This window comes from Elephas maximus, chromosome 10 (genome assembly GCF_024166365.1).
Source record: "Elephas maximus indicus isolate mEleMax1 chromosome 10, mEleMax1 primary haplotype, whole genome shotgun sequence".
NCBI lineage: Eukaryota > Metazoa > Chordata > Mammalia > Proboscidea > Elephantidae > Elephas > Elephas maximus.
Window position 1 is genome coordinate 82,581,218 of NC_064828.1, and position 20,721 is coordinate 82,601,938.

Below are 20,721 nucleotides of genomic sequence, written 5' to 3' on the forward strand. Positions count from 1 at the left end.
AGAAGTCCAAGCTGCACAGAAAGCATTGGCAAAAAACAAGGCTCCAAGAATTGACAGAATACCAGTTGAGATGTTTCAACAAACAGATGCAGTGCTGGAAGTACTCACTTGTCTATGCCAAGAAATTTGGAAGGCAGCTACCTGGCCAATTGCGGTGTTGGTGAAGAATATTGAATATACCATAGACTGCTAAAAGAATGAACAAATCCGTCCTGGAAGAAGCACAACCAGAATGCTCCTTAGAATCAAGAATGGCGAGACTATGTCTCACATACTTTGGACATGTTATCAGGAGGGACCAGTCCCTGGAGAAGGACTTCAAGTTCGGTAAAACAGAAGGCCAATGAAAAAGAGAAAGACCTTCAAGGAGATAGACTGACACAGTGGCTGCAACAATGGGCTCTAGCATGACAAGGATTGTGAGGATGGTGTAGGACCAGGTAGTCTTTTGTTGTGTTGTACATAAGGTCGCTATGAATTGGAATTGACTCCACAGCACCTAAAAACAACAACAATCCATGCCCATGGAAGCACCAGACAAGAAATCAATCAACATATTGCACTGGGCAAATCTGCTGCAAGAGACCTCTTTAACGTGTTAAAAAGCAAAGATGTCACTTTGAGGACTAAGTGACCCAAGCCATGGTATTTTCAATTGTCTCAACTGAATGCAAAAGCTGGACAATGAATAAGGAAGGCCGAAGAATTGATGCCTTTAAAATACGGTGTTGGTGAAGAATATTGAATATACCATGAACTGCCAGAAGAACAAACGAATCTGTCTTGGAAGAAGTACAGTCAGAATGCTCCTTAGAGGCAAGGGTGGCAAAACTTCGTCTTATGTACTTTGGACCTGTTGTCAGGAGGGACCAGTTCCTGGAGAAGGATATCATGTTTGGTAAAGCAGAGGGCAAATGAAAAAGAAGAAGAACCTCAAAGAGGTGGATTGACACAGTGGCTGCAAATGGGCTCAAACATAGCAACAATTGTGAGGTTAGTGCAGGACCAGGCAGTGTTTCATTTTGTTGTACATAGGGTAGCTATGAGTCGGAACTGACTTGATGATACCTAACAACAACAACATGGAATGAATTGTGTCCCCTCGAAATATGTGTTGGAATCCTAACCCCTATGCCTATGGATATAATCCCATTTGGGAACAGGGCTTTCTTTGTTATGTTAATGACAGTGCAGGGTGTGTCTTAAACCTAATAACTTTTGAGATATAAAAAGAGCATATTAGACACAGAGTGAAGAAAACACAAATGGGGCAAGATAGATGCCACATGGAGACCAATAATGAACAGAAGAACGCCAGGGTTATAGAAGCTGAGATTCTTCCCCTAGAGCCCACAGAGAGCCTTCCCCTAGAGCGGATGCCCCGAATTTGGACTGCTAGCCTCCTGAACTATGAGAATATTAACTTCTATTCTCTAAAACTACCCACCGTGGCACTTCTTTTATAGCAGGATTAAGAAACCAAGACAGTACCAGATTCTGTTTAACATAATACCTTTCTGAGAAGAGTAGTAATAGTCCACTTTTTGGTTGAAGAAATTGAGACTCGGGGATGTTAAATAACTTTTACAAGTTCACATGAAAGAACCAGAATTTGAAACCAGAGATAGACATCAACTCTAAAATCCACACTCTTTTAGTTATACCATGATTCTTTTCCAAGGTGACCCAGTGAAAGAGGTAAACATCTAGGACTAGACCTAGGAAGACTGTATACATAGGCCTTCCCCAAAACTGCACTTCGCTATTTTTTTTATTGATGTGGGCTGTACTCTTCCTTCTCAGGTGTTGCCTGCTTCTCTCAGCAAAGTCTGTACTCATCTTGAGACCTTTCTTACCTGCACTGACAGTGATGGCTTCCATGAACTGGTCCCTCCAGGAATGGGTTCCCACAACCAAAGCTAGATTTGTCTTCTTAATCAGTTTGTCCACCGTACACTGCGAGGGAGAGAAAACTTGGAACAATGAGGTTAGAATGTTCAAAACCATTGAGGAATGTTGTGCTTCATGGGAATAAACGACACCCTGCATTCCAGAGGCTCCACATGGGTTCTGCACAGAATGATCTTGGGTAATATTTTATGAGACAATATTTCTATTTCACTTTTCTTTGGTTTTAATTTTTCACATTGTATTATTTGGAGTAATACAATAGAGAATAACAATAATGATGTCAATAAATCTTGCTCTCTAGTAGTGGGTTTTAGTATCTTTGTTTTTAAAATATATCTAAACAATAGTGATGATACAGCTAGGGGTTTTAGAGCCCATTTGTTCCATATTCTATATTATGTTTCCTTCCAACATTCCTAGTAGGCACCAATAGCCAGTGCTATTCATTCCATGTTACAAACGAGAAACTGAGGCCCAGGGTAGGTAAGTGGTTTGTTCAGTTTCAAATTCACATATTCAGTAGTGAAAATGGAACAAAACCCCAGGTCATCTGCCTCTCTCCCATTACTCTACTCTTCAATTAGATTTCACTGATGGCCTGACCTTGAACTCATAAGACTCTTCAATGATGACCTCTAGTTTGGGGTGTTCACCCAATATTGGCTTTCCCATCTCTGCTATTCTCTTGGCCTCCTCTTCATCCACAGTCAGCTTCCTGTCTGTCACCTCTGCAACAAAACAAAATCAGACTATCTTTAGTATACTCTCCATTCCCTAGAAGTCTATAGCTCAAAGTATTGAGTGTGGGCAGTAGGTACAAAGTAAATAGCACTTGGGAATGGAAAATTTGTGTATTTTTTAGTGCATCTTTCCATGAACTGCTGAGACCTTTATAACTATCAAACCGTAAGAGGGTTCCTTATAGGTCTGGGATAAGCATTCCTCTTTCTGTTTTATAATTAGGTGGGCAACTTGACTCAAAGGTCTTTCAATAAATAGTAACAAATGAAGTCCCCAAGTCATTTGGTGTGATGTTGGGGAAGTTGGAGACAAGAGTAAAATATCTTTGCCTTCCACTATTTTGAACCATTGGGCTTGTCTGTCTGTTCAACTACTTAATGTAACAGTTCTTGGTAGGAAGTAGAGAAGCACATTTAATCCAAACAGAATATTTACTGATTCTTATTAACATCTGTTTCCAACACTGTTGGCACAATCCCATCTATGAAGGAGAAAGAGAAGGGATGTTTCCAGAAATATCTACATTTCATACATGTGAGTATTATCCTCACAATGAGAAACTTGGAAAGATTCCCAAAAAACTTCATGGTTCTCCAGCGAAAGATCCACAGAATTTATAAAGGAATCAGGCACATTTCCTCTGGAAGACAAATACTTGTTCAAAAACAAAGCAGAATAAAGTTCTTCTTTTACTTTCTTTTGAGATATTCTCTGTGTCCCTCAGCATCTTGATTCATTTACCAGTGGTGCCTTCTCATATTGAATAGTTACAGAAATGTTCTACTTCAGCTGGTGAGTCCATTTTAAGCCACTTCACCATGAAGACATGTTTTCCGGATTAGAATGAAATAGAGATTGAATCTTTTTATTCCCCTTTGATTAGAAAATTGCTTTTGGCAGCCTGTTTCTTTCAGAGCTCATTTAAATGTCTTTCCATCCAAGTCCACATTCTCACATGCAATTAATTCTTTTATTCAGCTCCTTAATTGCTTTCATTCCACACAGTGAATCTCTCAGGGGATTCCTCTATTCCTTGGATAATCTCAAGGACAAAATGGATCAGAGCTTGGGAATTGGCAAGGCAAGAGGAGGGGTGAGACTTGGGTACTTGAAGTTGCAAGGGAAAGAATTCACTGAAAAGACTAAGCCAAGGGTTTAAGCTGCCAATCAGAGTACCTTATATTTAACATAAGAATTTTCTCAGTTGGTATGAATGAAGATGGTAAGACAGTGGGTGGAGGAATGCCAAGCTGGCTGTTTTACTCAGTGTTTCTAGCACCAAACAGAAAAAAGGCAATTCAAAAATTCTTGGGAGCTGTCCATGGTGCTGTCCTCCCTTTAGTGCTGGCAACCACTTTCCAGAAATAATACCTTCTTTCTCAAGGATCTATGTCCTTTCTCAAGGATCTATGTCCTTCTGTATATTTCCAAGTCAGAAGACACACTCTATCAGCCTGAATTCACTTCATGGAATCTGAGTGTCTGATTAGTTAATTATGAAGATAAGTCCGGATGTAGCCAGGGTTTGGCTATGACACCAGGTATCCTAGAAGCCAGGCTGTAAGCCACTCTGAGAAAAAGCATTTGGGAATAACATACATGTTCCTTAAAAGCATGAGAACTCTTGTCCTCTCATTGCAGGTTTGGCATCATCTCACAATGCCTATCCTCACAGTGACAGTATTGTTCCATTTCTCCCTCATTAATTCCCCCATGTGATACTTTACATGTGCCACAAGAACCTTATATCACCATAATGTGCTCTCCAGTGACATATAAATGTACCTGTCTAACCCCTTGTATAGCTATCAATCTAGCACTATATCCATCTGGCAAGACATTGATCTACTTATTGACCTGTCCACCTCTGTGTCGACAGTCAGTTTTTCCAACTTTCTGCAAAAATCTCTTAGACAAATAGCCAACCCTATATTTTTAGACCTCCCACAGCCCCACAGAGGTACTCCATATGTATTCATTAATTGATTCATTCACATGCCTTTAAAGCAACTCTGATTTAGTGTCTTGGTTTGGGAATAATTTCTTCCTCTTTTCTATTTTTGTAGTGATCATTCCTTTAAATTCAAATTTAGTTTGTTGAGAGAATGACAAGTGTCAAGCCCATAAAGACAATAGTGATACTTATCACTAGTTTAGGTGACTCTTCAGAATTTCCAGTAAAGAGGATAAATGACAGATCTCAGGTGATTTAGATAGTCAGATTGATGTCGGACAGCACTAAGCAAGCTCTCAGATAAAGGAATAAGGGGAGGAGAGAGAGAAAGAAGAAATTCAGAATATAAACTAATTAATAGGATGGCAGATTGAACAAATGTTGGAAGAACAAAGAGCTTGCTAGGCCAGACTAGAACAGGTTGTCATGAATGCTCCACAGATGTCCTCAGAGAGAAGCTGTATGACGCAGCCAGTGTCCTCATTCCAAAGCCCCTGAGCTTGGTAGTGTAGCTTGTAATGAACATATTTACTCTCCACCTCTTACTGCCAGGCATTGTTCATCATGTTTGCTTGTCCACCCAGGAAAATTAGAACAAGGCTCTGAGATGTCCAATGGATTTAAAGCCTAATCAAGGTCTTCTAAATTAAAGGATTAAGATTGAAAGATCTAGGAAAACATACGCTCTTATCTCATTTTAGTTTACACTGGTATTTGTGCAAATATTAAAAGTATAAACAAGCTTAAATTAAATCAGAATCTTTGTTTCAGGTGTATGTGTGTGGTTGGTGGAGGACAGAGGTAAGAATTGGAACAAAGAAGCCTAAATGCTTTCTCAGGCAAGAAGATGGCTCAAGTGCAGAGGGAAGACTCAATACTATTAAAGCAAGACACTAGGGGAATCATGGAATACATGGGGTTGCAGGTAGCCCTTATCCCATTGGTTTAAAAGGGAAGCAAGGGGCCAAGGAAGCTGGAGTAATTTTTTTTTTTCCAAAAAGGGAAATGTAAGGTTACCTACATTTTTTAAAATTTAAGGCTGTAAGGAGGCAAGTGTACTTACTACGTACCCTGCCCCTCCCTAAACCCAGGATGTAATCTGTAGGTGACTTTGAATACCAATGAACTCTGTAAGATGTTTGGCCTCTTAAATGTCCTTGATATTTTTCTATTTTCAAAGAATATTGAAATATAAGACATTATTTTAAAATGTATTGAAAAGCCTTGGACAGTCCACTCTGCTATAGTTATAGTATTGCTGGACATGCTGGCAATAATTTCCTTTCTGGTCACAAAGTTGGATGTTGTTTATGATTGGACTCAACTCATGCAAGTGCACTCCCAAAGTAGGTGCATGCCCTACACAGGATCTAGATTATGCATAAGGATTTATTTAAAATAAATTCCCTAGAATTTCTATTTCCAGTCAGAACACTGTCTCTCCCAACATAACATCCCAATTCTTCTTACTGTTCATGGCACAAGTGGCTTCAAAGGTCAATGATAAATGAACCAAAACTCTAGCAATTTAGCTTTTAGCTGCCGTAAGATGGAAGATCTCTGGGATCAGTAAAATTCCAAATTCTTTGAAAATTGCTTTTCAAGTTCTCACGGCAGCTCTTTGATCTCTTGGGATCAAAGTATTTTCTTCCAGATCCCAGCACAATCCTATTAGGAGATTCTGGCTCTCTCATCCTCTTTTCCTCCACAACATTAGATGATGGATGAATACTTTCTCCATCAGGAGAAGTCTGTGATCACCATCTCTTTGATAAATTTAATTTTTCTTCCGTTTCCCAGAGAGAACCAGCTATGCCTTTACCACTTCTATTGACAGAAACAGTGTTCAAGGAATCGTCTACTTCTCACGATTACTTAAAAGTGGGGAAATCGTCAGGTTTACTTCAGCCTGCAGTCCCTATTAAATCAGTCAAAGGACATTGGTCTTAAACCAAATAATGGCACTGGCAAGAAGTGGAAAAGAGGGACAAGACACCTCTTACCTGGAGACAACAGGAGCGCTGTTTGCAAATGGATACCAGGCAAGGGGAAGAAAGAAAAGGAAAGAGCATTAAGGTCCCATCTTAAAAGTGTCCCCAGGTGTTGTGGTTGCTGGCAACATAAAGAAAGCAGTGAGCTTAGTAGTTGAGAGCTCTGCAGCCGCATGCAAAAGGCAGCATTCGGAGCATTCACAGCAGCAGCAGCAAGAAGTGCAAATTGCTGAAGAGGCTGCCATGCACCAGGGCCCTGCAATTATAAGAGTTTTCTCCATGCTCTCCCTGTGATCCTAGGTTTAGGGATGGAGGACTGAGGATAGGGGAATCAAGTGGGTAGGGACTTTGTGATCTTCTAGGGGATCAGGTCAACACATCTATTCTGTAAAGAAGTAGTGAAAACCCAGTTACCATGACAACTGTATAGGTTGCCATCCTGCCATAGTAGCTAGCTTGTCAGCTTGACCTTGGGGCTTGAACGGAACTCATAGCACTGGGTGGTCATGTGCAAGAGTGGAACAGTGCCCAGTTTCATGTCTTCTATTTCTAAACTCATAGTCAGATCATGTCAGCTACGCAGTGCCCATAAGGTTTCCATGGCCACAACTGGCTTCCAAGCTACCATGTTGGCCAGAACTTCTATTTCCTCTAAAAAAATGACCTAGTGAAAAGGTAACCCCTATAGAATTTTTTCCATGAATGGTTTATCTTTTTATAGATATATCCTGGAGTTTAGGAACCATGGATTCATACAATTTTGTATCACCAATGTTTAACAAAGTGCCTGCACTTAGCAGGTGTTCAATAAAGATATGTTGTTTGTTGTCTATTTTGGCAATTGTCTTTTCCATACATCTTATGATGCTGCATCTCTGAATGGTAGTCTTTTTGTTCCAAAAAGGGCAGAATAAATCAAAGTCCAGAGAGACTGTCATACTGAAAGCTATACATAGATGGGAGATGACAAATGCAAGATCCCTATATGGACTGGGAAGTTGAGTTAAAGAAGTACCTGGCACATTTTTCCCCTAACTCCTGCATTTGTACTTACAATAAACTCTTTTAGACTTCATGATCCAAAAATTAAAATTTCTTGTGACATATCACATTATCACTTTGATGGTGGCTTATATAGCCCCTCACTTCTTGGCTCATATCAGACAAAGGTCTGAGAACATGCTGTCATACGCTACTGGTGCAGCTGGTGACTGACAGAGATTGCTGAGGAAGGCGGGGTGTGTGTGAATGGCTTCTTCTAAGATTCTCTAGGAATGCAATTCAGGTCTGTGAATATGGCCCATAGCCTCATATTCACAGCCACTGAAGATACATGTGGATCTAGCATTTGTGTAGTTTATAAGCAGGGTGAACAGAGGGTTGGCTTTTTCTGGTATCTCCCATCTAGATTTCCAAGGGGGGTAATGGAGCAATGGATCTCCTTACCTCACTGAGACAGATAGATAGTGAGAAAGAGAGCTTGTTCATTCTGCTCCTTCTTTAAGTCTACATGGAAGAGCTTCCCTGGCCCCCAAGGTCCAGAGATCCCAACATATCAGTGTGCCCAGGTAGGCCACACAGGGCAGCTCTTCCCCCAAAGGTCCCTGCTGCTGCCCTGTTTTTACACTCAGAACACCCAGCTCATTCCTAGTGCAGAGAGAGGGCTTGTAGTCAGATGCAATTGCATAATGCTGTGGTTGTCATCTCCATGAATCCAAGACTTTCTACTCAGCAGTTAAAGATGGGTCAGCAAGATCCAGGTAGGCCAACTTTGAGTGACACAGTACCTCAAGGGTGTGTTTTCTGCTGCTGCTGCTGAGAGAAGCTGGAGCTGAACTTTCCCTTGTATTGATTGCCAGGGTCAGGTGGGAGTCATTTATCCCTGCTCAGGCATACCAGGGACAAGTAGGAAATCGCAGAGGCTCTGAAAGTAATTGGAAGCTTGTCAGGGTGAGCCTGTGCATGTGGAAATAGGAGCAACACACAGGTCTCTCCTGGGAGAGAGAGTTTGCCTTTCCCACCTGAGGCTTCCAACGCCCCAGCCCAGGTTCCAACAGCCCTAACTCTGCTGCTCAGTGTTGGTCTCAGAAGTTCACTTCTAGACTCTAGGGCTCTTTTCACTCCAGGGCAACTGTCTTTCCTATTTCATCCTCCTTTTCCCCTCCCTGTGCCTGTCCAGGGCTTTTAACAACTTTGAAGTCTGTTTTGTTTGCCAAGTCTAGAATCTTCTATTCCAAATTCATTTTTTTTTCTTTAATGCAATTGCCATTTTGACTGTGCAGAGACTGTGCCATTCTGAAAGCCTGAGACTTTCCCATGCAGCAGTGATAATGAAAAGCAATTTCCACTGCACTGTCTCTCACTCTGAGAACAGCAGGGAACTCTGGAAATCAGAATGGGTTTCCATTTGATTCTGAGTCTAGACAATCAGGCTGTATGTTCTTTCACCTTATGGTCTAATGCCAGAATATAGGAAGAAGTAAAGAAACTGGAAATTGACCCCACAGATAATAGAACAGGGGCCAGGAAACTGACAAATTCTTGTTGGTACCTTCTACCTTGGTCGCTGAGCAGATCTGACGCCCTGTCACACAGACAGTTTGCTGAAATCCTTGTCTGCTCACTCACTCCCTCCTCCAGGTCTAGATTCTACCAAGGCTTTGATGACACCTCCTTGGACAAGAATACAATGCAGAAATAATTGTGTCCTCAAGTGGGAAGCAGCCATAGATATTTGCTTCTGGCCAGGTATCTTGAAGAGCACAAGGCTTATTTTAGGCCACTCTCTGTCCTGCTGTTGGTAGGGGTTTGTTGATCAGGCAGAAAAGAAGAGCTCCCTTATTGGTGGAATAAAGGCATAGATGGACCCCCAATCCTTTTCTTTTGGTCTGGAGCCACCGTCTTCCTTTCAGATACCCTACATGATTCTCTGTGCTGCTTTTATTTGCACCTAAGTATCTAGGACAGTGGAAATTGACAAAGCTGGCTTATAATGGCCTTGGGTGTCTGTGGCATTCAACCAATCATGAAGACACTGAGTAAATGCACAGGGGAGGTGGGAATGAGACAATTCTGAGACTACTCTTGGTGACAGGAACAAGAGAATTGGCAGGAATACAATATGGGAAGCAATGGAATCAGGGGCTTTCTCTTTCTTCCAGTACTCCTTGGCAGTCAGGTTGATGGCACGTTCTATAAGGTGACCATGGAGATGAGCAATGGAAGATGGAGAGGGCTTCTGCTTTCACTGCACCAAGATGTCCAAACCAGTGAGGACCCAGAACTGGTCAGCTCTGCAGAAAATCCTCAGCAGCCAAGGATATCTGATCAATCATCTGGGATAGAGCAGAAAACCCGTAGATGAACCTTTGGGAGTATAGTTTATGAATCTCTTAGATCTACCCTCAAGAAAAAGGCTTTATGCTGCTCCTTGTTATATGAGCATCAAGTAGTTGCAGAGTAATCATCCCTTGTAGACAAACAGGTGGGTTTCACTGCTCCATTTTCCATGATGTTCTGAAGGAGAGTATGAGTGCCCTCCTTTGGTATTTCCCAGGAGCACCCTTTCCCATTCCCACATCTATTCTTCCCACACTTCCCAAGTAGTAGCTTTCTACCATTTTCTTCAGGGGAAGAAACTCTTTCCTACATTTACCCTGATTGCAACACAATCAGCCCCTTAGAGATGAAGCCCTGGCAGGTCTTCCAAGATGCATGTCCTGGGAAAGGAGGCGATGTGGTCACTTCTTTGGTGTGGGATGAGAATTATCTTGGGATCTGGGCAATATGCTCACTTGCAGATGCCAACACAGGCAGGCTTCAGTGAGCCATTCAACATCTGTGTCTCTCAGGGAATAGCACCAACTAGACTGTTTAGAGGCCCTTCTCCTGTTGGAAAACCCACAAATAAAACTCTGGGCCTTCCCAATGTCAGTCCTTTTCCACAGCCCATTGGCTAAGGAAATATCCATACCTGGAATACTTCCTTCCTTCTGCAAACTCTCAATTTTCTGATTTAGAGGTTGTATTATCCCAAAGTAGCCTGAGTAAGGTACCACACCTTGGAGGCTCAAACAAGGGTAAAATGGGATGTGGTGAAACGCCAGGGGGTGGCAGAATAGCTCATTATTCCAAATTGCATGTTTATCTCAGAAGTCAGTTCTTTCCATGGCCTCTGACAACTGGTATACCTTCCCATGCCATGGTCTACCCAGTCATGAAATAACCAGATAATACACTTACCTCCATAAAGGGCAGAGAGGCCTGTAAGCCACTCTGCAAGTGAATAACCTGCCAAGCGCTCAGCGGAGGTTGGGGAACACAGCAGAAAACTGTCAAAGCATCATTGCAACATGGGCTCCAACTCCCAGCCCAGACCCACCCACATTGAATCCAGGCTAGAGAGTGAGGGGCTGGGAAGGGAAGAAGGCAGAGAAGGTGCACAGGCATGCATCGCATCACATTCCTTTCTTTTTCTTCTTCTCCCCACCCACCGAGGAGTTTTCATATTTATAGGTTACAGTATGTGTGGGAGGAGTGCAGGGGACAATGGTAATTAGATAATTGGAGCAAAACACGGGAAGTAACTCATTAGGGTAATGAGGAGTTGAGGCTGCAATGCTGCCCAGAAAGTGGGAAAGGAGGACTGGAAATAAGCTAAGGCTAAGAAGGCAGAGATGATACCGAAACAGGGTGAGAGCGAGAATACAGGAGGGAAAAGAATAAAAAAAAGTATGTTGGTCAAAAGGAGAAAGGAGGAGAAGGGAGAAAAAGGGGGCAGAAAAAATGTAGTTGCTTTTTCTTTTTTGTTGTTTTCCAGTTTGTTTAACTTTTTTCTTTCTTAATATTATTTTTTTTTTTTAAAGAATCTCACACCTGATATTCCACGTTCCATCCATTTCGGTTCACCAAGGGCAATGAAGAAATTCTCTTGCCTTTCGTATTCCTCCTCATCTACTATTTTAACCCTTACGGTTTTCCTGTAGGGACAACAAGAGAAAGAGTGTGTCGACTGAGTCGGTTGGTTGGTTGGTCACCTGGAGCACAGCCTTTAAAACCATTCCCCATCACTCTTGGCACATGCACTCCAGTCCCGCTGTGGTGGCTTTTCACAGGACTATGGTGGATTGTGTTGTTCTTACATAAAAAATGGTCTTAGCTGTTCTCATCTCCTTGGTAATAGTTGTTCTTATGACCAGGAAAGGGAGCCAGGAGGCAAGGAAAGGTGCGCAAAGGAAGGGAGCCAGGAAGACAGGAAGGGAATGGGCAGGAAGGAAGAAGGGGGTAGGTGAAAGTGGGAAGGAGTCGTTTTAGATCCTGTTGATGGTTAGTAGGAAATGGATCGGGCAGCACATTCCATTTGGTGTCACATGGTAGCAGTGGCATTTCTTTGGGCAGTGGGTAAACTACTGGTCCACTGGGAAGTACCCGGGAGCCTTCCACAGCAGAAAATATGGCCAACAGAACCTACGGTCTGTTTCCCTTCCTTGTGTCTATATCCCCTTCTCACATGAATCTCATGAAAAAATTTTAAAAGTATTTATGATGAAGGGAAACCAGAGAGAGGGAGAGAGAAAAGGAGGCAGAATTCTATTATCTTTCTCTTCCTTTATCTCATAGGGTATCAGTGGTGGGAACTAAAATAAATACGTAAAAACCACAATATGATATAGGTGTCCTTTAATATTTGCAGCTGATGCACACCTGGAAAAATGTGAAGCAAATGATGGAAATCAAATTCAAAATCTCTTTTTGACTTTTATGAAATAGGTGCATTGTGTCCCAAGGCTGGCTTCTTTAAATGCTGATTATTATGGGTCTGAGGGACAAGGTGATGGAGGTTTCTGTTTATCATTGGGAGCCTTCACAAAGCATAGTGTCTTTTAAAACCAAATCATGCAGGGAAGCAAAGTTTCCTTGAAAATCACTTTTCTCCAAAGGCTAGCATGTAGCTGGCTCAGGTCATCACCACGTGGAAAAGCTGCTATCTGGACCTGACTCTCTCTGTGTGGCTTCTCCTGATACTTCACAGCACATAATGATGGTCAGCGGGTCCCACCAGTGAGCTGTGATTGTATTTCAGGCATGCTTTTTTGGCTTCAGAGCTAACTGGGCAAAGAGGTGCTAACAGGTGATAGCCTAGAATATCTGCTCAGATTCTATGATCTTCCTCTTACGTTCTGAAGGTGTGCTTGGCTTTGCTATCTGTAAAGTGGTAGATTGATCTGAGATGATTCACTGGGCACAGGACTTGCTGTGCACATGGTGTGTGTGTGAGTGTGTGCATGTGATGTGTGTGTGTATTTTACAACTACAGTTTTTGTTACTTTTTGGCCCCTTCTTCCTATTTTTTTTTTTGGTTGTCTTTTCATGCTTTACTCAGCGGACAAAAGACAAAATTCACTGACTGTCAAGAAGCATATTCCAGGATTTTTTTCTCTAGGACCTGAACATGGCACTGTGGGACTATGTAGGAGATGTGAGCCTGGACTATTTTCCTGTTGCAAGGACAGTGGGATGGGAATGGGGTGCCTGTGACTATGGCAATGGCCTAAAGGAGCATGACTGATAGGTAGGACAGGGAAAGAATGCTGCCCCTCCCACAGTATGGCCTGTCCTGAAGTAGAGTTCTTTGACTTGCCATTTAGTTGAAGGTAAAAGCTCTGTCTACTCTTAGAATTCCCAAGGACTTCTTGGGGAAGCTCCTACCCAGTTCAGAGTTCTTTTTCCCACTAGTCTTACTTTCTGCCTCCATACCTAGGTGTTCTTAGTGTGAAGGGGGGGAGGGGGACAAGGCAGGTAAGTCTTTACCTAGTCTTGGAACTCATACCTGTGTTTTCAACTCCATAATGTTCGGAGGAGGATTGTGCCTTGTTAATAGGTATATGACAGATGAAATGGCTCCCGAGGCCTGTTTTGGGGAGTGGGATGAACCATAAATAGAGCCAAAACCCGAATACATTGATTCTCAACTTCCAAGAACTATAAATTAGCCCTGAGTATAACTGCCTCTGGAAATCTGTGCTAGAGCCGGGGTCAGTTTCCCAGTACCGTCCTTCTCCCTGGTTCTGTGCTATCTGTCTTTTTTCTTTCCTGAATACTAAGCCATTCAGGAGACACAGAGAGCCTCATATGTGATACTCTCAGGGCTCTGGCTGGCCTCTCTCTCTCTCTCTATATATACCCATTTCTTCATCCCATAAAATTTACCATTGACTCTTGAGCATCTCTCTTATTGGTACCATGTGACAGGCTGGTGGGTGTTAGGATAGATCAGGGAGCAGAGAGAGGAAAGGGAGAGATGAAAAAAGAGAAAGAGAATAAGAGAGGAAACAAGAGAAAGGGAACGAGAGAGGTGGAAGAAAAGAGGAAGAGTCGGAGTAAACAGATGGGAGAAAGAAAGAAACAGAAGAGCAGAGAAGAAGGTTAACGTTAATGTGGAGGACAGGGTACTACACCTTTCTGAAAACTCATATCCACCATGCGGGGGCCCATCATCTCAATGAAGTAATTCTTGTTTTTCTCATACGCCTCATCATCAATTACCTTGATGTGAATTGTTTTGCTGTGAATGGAAAAATAAGTATCATAAGCACAGAGCAGACTGAGGGCAAGCCAGCCAGGTGAAGACACAGGAAAAGAAGGAAACAGTGAAAAGATCCAAAAAGGTCAAAGTTTGCCACACCACACGGGCACGGAGGGGCATGGCTGCCCCAACCTCCCTCCAGCCTCAATGGGCTCCTCTGGGGCTGTGTGTGGTTTCATGGTGTGATCTTACTCAAAAACATGGGAAGAGCTCAGCTTTGCAGTCAAAGGCTCTGGATTCTAATCCTCAATCTTCTGTGTGACCTTGGAGAAATAATTGAACTGATATACAAAAGGGACAAATAATGCTTACACCATCACAGGACGGTTATGAGAGCCATGAAATAATACACATATAAAGGGTCAGGCATTATGGTTTCTCACGTTTGTTTCTTTATCCTTCTTGTTTTGAGGGCAAGGGAGAATTTTTTGACTTTTGAAATCAGCTGATGTTGATCTGGAAGGTTTATTTTATAGACAGGGCAGAAGGGTAGGGGGGCTGCAAGCCGGCCTGTGGGAAATAGAACTTCCCTTCTCCATGGCAGTGACTATCACAGGGGAGCCAGGAGGCCATTTGGCTCAAGTCACACATTCAGGTAGCTCACAGTAGGCCTCTGAAACTACTGAGGATGCACCCTCCAATCTAGTGTCTGCAATCCCAGGGATATAATTGACTGGACCACATTAATTCTAGGAAGCTCTGAATTATGGTTAGCTTATAAGTCATACAATTATCTTGCAAATAGCACAATTATATTTTTTGTAATTAAAAAGTGTTATTTTGTTAATGTAAACATTTAAAATATAAAATCATTTTAGTAACCCTGTTTTGCATTTCTCTCCCTCTCTTTTAATATTACGAAGAGTTTTAAAAACAGAAGTGGGCCTGGGTGTCTCCCAACCCCAGGCCATAACAAAGGAGACATTTTGGACCAGATGCTCAGGTCTTTCCTGGGAGGCTGTGAGACACTGCTCAGGGGGTGGATGTGGGGATGTTTCCCCTGGCATTAAGAAAGAAGGAGCCTATGCTGGTGTCCTGTTCAGCTGCCATGGGCATGTATCCTTTCCAACCCTGGTGTCTTAATGTCTCCCCTTTGCTGAGGAGATCGAGGCCTTCAGATCCTCCCTTTATTCTTTTTTCTAAAGTAGGGATATCTTTACATTCTGACGTGATACAATCTCTCTGCTTTCCTGAGCTTTCTGAGGTCAGCTTCTGCAGAGCTTCCATGGTCCACACTGTCGCTCCTGTAGTATCAGATGTAGGCCCACTGTTCCTGAAGTGAATGCCATAGCAGTTACTAATAAACCCCTGCCCCTGCCACCCCACCACCTACAAAAACAAAGACTTCAAACCTTCATCACTTGCTACACCCTCCCCAGCTGCAGAAAAGCCTGGCGAGCCACCATAGAAAGCCTGATTGTTCAACCTGTGAAAGGGCCATAATCCTTGGATCTTCCTTCTTCCACAGCAGAGGCATTGGCAGAGTGGGTGCACTGGTGATGGAGACTGATGACCTGGGTTCAAATCCCACCTCCACTGCTCACTAGCTGTGTGAACTTGGGCAACTTGCTAAAGCTCTCCAAGTCTCAATTAAAAAATGGAATTAATAATGTCTATATCCTTTTTTTTTTTTATATTCTAGTGTTCTTGAATGAGATAATGCATGTAAAGCATTTGGCAGGGTACATGTCGCCTAGTCAGTGTTTAATAAACAGCAATTTTCTTACTTACATTAATGTAAAGGAGCCCTGGTTAGAGCTTGGCTGCTAAACAAAAGGTTGGTGGTTCAAACCCACTCAGCGGCTCTGTGGGAGAAAGACTTAGTGATCTGCTTCGGTAAAGATTACAGCCAAGAAAATGCTATGGGGCAGTTCTACGCTGTCACATGGGGTTGCTGTGAGTCAGCATCAACGTGACAGCACCCGAAAACAACAACAACATAATAATGTAAGTAAGTAATAACAATCCGAGCTTGGTAGTTTGAGAGTAAAATACATATGGAAATCTTATCATCTACAGTCACTTAGTCAGAAAATAAGAGAAACTCAACAAAAAGAGCTGGTGACCCAAGAGATGATACCGACTGGAAATAGAAGTCAGGGCAGGAAAGGTTTAGAGAAAACAGGATGATAGATTCCAAGAGGGGCTTGGAATGTTAAGGGGTAACATGGAGAACAACTCTCAAATTCTCTAAAAATCTGGTCTTGTGCCCCCATCAGCAACAAGCTCTAGGCTCTGTATGAGACCTTGTATCTCATACAACATGGCATTGCTTGTGCTCAATACATTTAACGAAGAGATAAACAGAAAAAGAGAAGCCACCGACATCTTTGGCAGAGAAATGAGGACAGACATGAAGTAGCAGCAAGAAAAACTTAGATTTGCCAGCTGGAACAACAGTTGGAGGGTGGAATGAGTGGAGATGGTGGGTTGTAGGCTTCCTCCACTGAGACCTTTTATGTGGAAGGCATAGAGAGCATCTGTTTGGATTTAGGTGCTTCCTTGCCTAGAGGCTAGAGAAATCCCTTCCAGCTCTTGAAAACTGAAGAAGTTCTCACTACCACTCAAGCCACAAATGAGGCCACAAGAACATTTAACTTTAGTAGGAGGCACCCAGCCAGGTCTTAAATTCTGTTTCTAAACCTGTTCTTCTCCATCTCAGTCAATGGTGCCATCATCTAACAAATTGCCCCAAACCTGGAATCAACCTTTATTCCTTTCTTTTCTTCACACTCCTTCTTACCTGAACCCCCCCACCCTGTACCACATCTAATCCACCACCACCTTTCCCAGTCCTATCAAGACCTTGGTCAAAACACCACAACCTCTTCTTTGGACTTTGCAATAGTCTCCTAATTGGTTTTCCTGATGCTGCCTTTGCCCTCCTTCTCCAATACCTTCCTCATATAATAGCTGGAGTTAAAAGTTACCTATTAAAAATGCAATTCAGGTCCTATTAAAACCCCCATAACTGGAATAGATTTGACTCATTGAACATTAATGATTGAAGACCAGATGAGTTGTGGGATTTCATCAAGGACAGCATACATGAAGAAAGCAAAAGGCCATTAAAAAGAAAGAAAAGACCAAAATGGATGTCAGAAAAAGGCTCTGACACTTGCTCTTGAACTTACAGTAGCTAAATGATGAAGTAAAAGAGATGAACAGACTATTTCAAAGGGTAGCTCGAGAAGACAAAGTAACGTATTATAACGAAATGTGCAAACACCTGGAGGTAGAAAACCAAAAGGGAAGAACATTTCTGAAGCTGAAAAAACTGAAGAAAAAATTCAAGCCTCAAGTTGCAATATTGAAAGATTGTATGAGCAAAATATTGAATGACACAGAAAATATCAAAAGAAGATGGAAGGAATACACACAGTCACTGTACCAAAAAGAATTGTTTGACATTCAACCACTTCAGAAGGCAGCATATTATCAAGCATTGATGGTATTAAAGGAAGAAGTCTAAGCTTCCCTGAAGGCACTGGCAAATAACAAGGTTCCAGGAATTGACAGAATACCAATTGAGATGTTTCAACAAAAGGATGTAGCACCAGAGGTGCTCATTCATCTATGCCAAGAAATTTGGAAGACAGCTACCTGGTCAACCAACTTGAAGAGATCTACATTTGTGCCCATTCCAAAGAAAGGTGACCCAACTGAATGTGGAAACTATCAAGAAATATCATTAATATCACACACAACTAAAATTTTGTTGAAGATAATTCAAAAATGGTTGAAACAATATATCAATACAGGGAACTTCCAGAAATTCAAGCCAGATTCACAAGATGACACGGAATGGGGGATATCATTGCTAATGTCGGATGGATCTTGGCTGAAAGCACAGAATACCAGAAGGGTCCTTACTTGTTGTTTCATTGACTGTGGAAAGGCATTCGATCATGTGGATCCTAACAAATTATGGATAACATTGTGAAAATGGGAATTCCAGAACATTTAATTGTGCTTGTGTGGAACCTGTACATAGACAAAGAGGCAGTTGTTTGAACAAAACAAGGGGATACTGCATGGTTTAAAACCAGGAAAGGTGTGTGTCAGTATTTTATCCTTTCACTGTACTTGTTTGGTGCCAACTAGTCAGTTCCGACTCATAGTACTCTTATGTACAACAGAATGAAACTCTGGCCGGTCCTGCACCATCCTCACAATCATTGCTATGTTTAAGCCCATTGTTGCAGTCACTGTGTCAGTCCATCTAGTTGAGGGTCTTCCTCTCTTTCCCTGACCTTCCACCCTACCAAGCATGATGTCCTTCTCCAGGGACTGGTCCCTCCTGATAACATATGCAAACTACATGAGATGAAGTCTCGCCAACCTCACTTCCAAGGAGCGTCCTGGCTGTACCTCTTCCAAAACAGACTCGTTCATTCTTCTGGTAGTCCATGGTGAAAATGGTATATTCAATATTCTTTGTCAACATCATAATTCAAAAGCATCAATTTGTCTTCTGTCTTCCTTATTCATTGTACAGCTTTCTCATGCATATGAGGCGATTGAAAACACCATGGCTTGGGTCAGGCACAGCTTATTTCTCAAAGAGACATCTTTGCTTTTAACACTTTAAAGAAATCTCTTTGCAGCAGATTTGCCCAATGCAATACAGCATTTGATTTCTTTACTGCTGCTTCCATGGGCACCGATTGTGGATCCAAGTAAAATGAAATCCTTGACATCAATATTTTCTCCATCTATCATGATGCTACTTATTGGTCCAGTTGTGAGGATTTTTGTCTTCTTTATGTTAAGGGGAAACCCTGGTGGCATAGTGGTTAAGTGCTACAGCTGCTAACCAAAGGGTCAGCAGTTCGAATCCTCCAGGCACTCCTTGGAAACTCTTTGGGGCAGTTCTACTCTGTTCCATAGGGTAACTATGAGTTGGAATCGACTCTACGGTGCTGGGTTTGGTTTTTGGTTTGGTTTTATGTTAAAGTGTAATTTATATGCTGAGTAAGTAATCCAAGAAGTTGGACTACAAGGAGAATGCAGCATCAGGACTGGAGGAAGTCTTATTAACAACCTGCAAAATGCAGGTGACACAACCTTGCTTGCTGAAAGCAATGAGGACTTGAATCACTTACTGATGAAGATCAAAGACTACAGCCTTCAGTATGGATGACACTGCAGCATAAAGGAAACAAAAATTCTCACAACTGTACTGATAAGTAACATCACGACAAGCCAAAACCAAAAAATATCAAACTCGTTGCTGGTGAGTTGATTCTGACTCATACCGATCATATAGGACAGAGTAGAACTGCCCCATATAGGGTTTCCAAGGAGCAGTTGGTGGTTTTGAACTACTGACCTTTTGTTTAGCAGTAAAGCTCTTAACCACTGCAGCATCAGGGCTCCAACATCATGATAAATGTAGAAAATATTGAAATTGTCAAGGATTTCGTTTTACTTGTATCCACAATCAATGCCCATGGAAGTAGCAGTCAAGAAATTAAAGAACGTATTGCATTGGGCAAATCTGCTGCACAGGACCTCTTCGAAGTGTTAAAAAGCAAAGATATTACACTGAGGGCTAAGGTGTGCTTGACCCAAGCCATGATATTTTCAATCGCCTCATATACATGCGAAAGCTGTATGAATGAAGAAGACCGAAGAAGAATTGATGCATTTGAATCACAGTGTTGGTGAAGAATAAGGACTATACCATGGACTGCCAGAAGAATGAACAAATCTGTCTTGGAAGAGGTACGGCCAGAATGCTCCTTAGAAAGGAGGATGATGAGACTTCGTCTCAGGTAGTTTGGGCATGTTATCAGGAGGGACCAGTCGCTGGAGAAGGACATCATGTTCGGTAAAGTAGAGGGTCAGTAAAAGAGAGGAAGGCCCTCAACGAGATAGATTGACATATTGGCTGCAACAACAGACTCAAACATAGCAACAATTGTGAGGATGGTGCAGAACTGGGCGGCATTTCATTTTGTTGTACATAGGGTTGGTATGAGTCAGATCTGACTGGACCACACCTAATAACAACAACAACATAATTTTTTTTTTATTAACTTTTATTGAGCTTCAAGTGAACGTTTACAAATCAAGTCAGACTGTCACATATAAGTTTATATACACCTTACTCCGTACTCCCACTTGCTCTCCCCCTAATGAGTCAGCCCTTCCAGTCTCTCATTTCGTGACAATTTTGCCAGCTTCCAACTCACTCTATCCTCCCATCCCCCCTCCAGACAGGAAATGCCAACACAGTCTCAAGTGTCCACCTGATATAATTAGCTCACTCTTCATCAGCATCTCTCTCCTACCCACTGTCCGGTCCCTTTCATGTCTGATGAGTTGTCTTCGGGAATGGTTCCTGTCCTGTGCCAACAGAAGGTTTGGGGACCATGACCGCCGGGATTCCTCTAGTCTCAGTCAGACCATTAAGTATGGTCTTTTTAACAACAACATAATTTGAATAAATACAAAGTCTTTACCATGCCTAGAGGATCCTACATGAGTCAGTTCCTGTCAGTCTCTCTGGCCTCATTCAGAATGTCCTCCCCTTG

At 42.3% G+C, this 20,721-nt stretch overlaps 1 protein-coding gene across 1 annotated transcript in view; it reads right to left on the reverse strand.

Moving 5' to 3' along the window:
* Positions 1–20,721, reverse strand: part of SLC8A3 (solute carrier family 8 member A3) — a 200,372-nt gene that overhangs the window by 7,521 nt on the left and 172,130 nt on the right. The window contains exons 3-6 of the mRNA XM_049897952.1: positions 14,055–14,161; positions 6,610–6,627; positions 2,515–2,639; positions 1,857–1,956 (exon numbers count right to left, since the gene is read on the reverse strand). Coding sequence (XP_049753909.1) covers positions 1,857–1,956; positions 2,515–2,639; positions 6,610–6,627; positions 14,055–14,161 — 350 coding nt within the window. The remainder of the gene's footprint in view (positions 1–1,856; positions 1,957–2,514; positions 2,640–6,609; positions 6,628–14,054; positions 14,162–20,721) is intronic.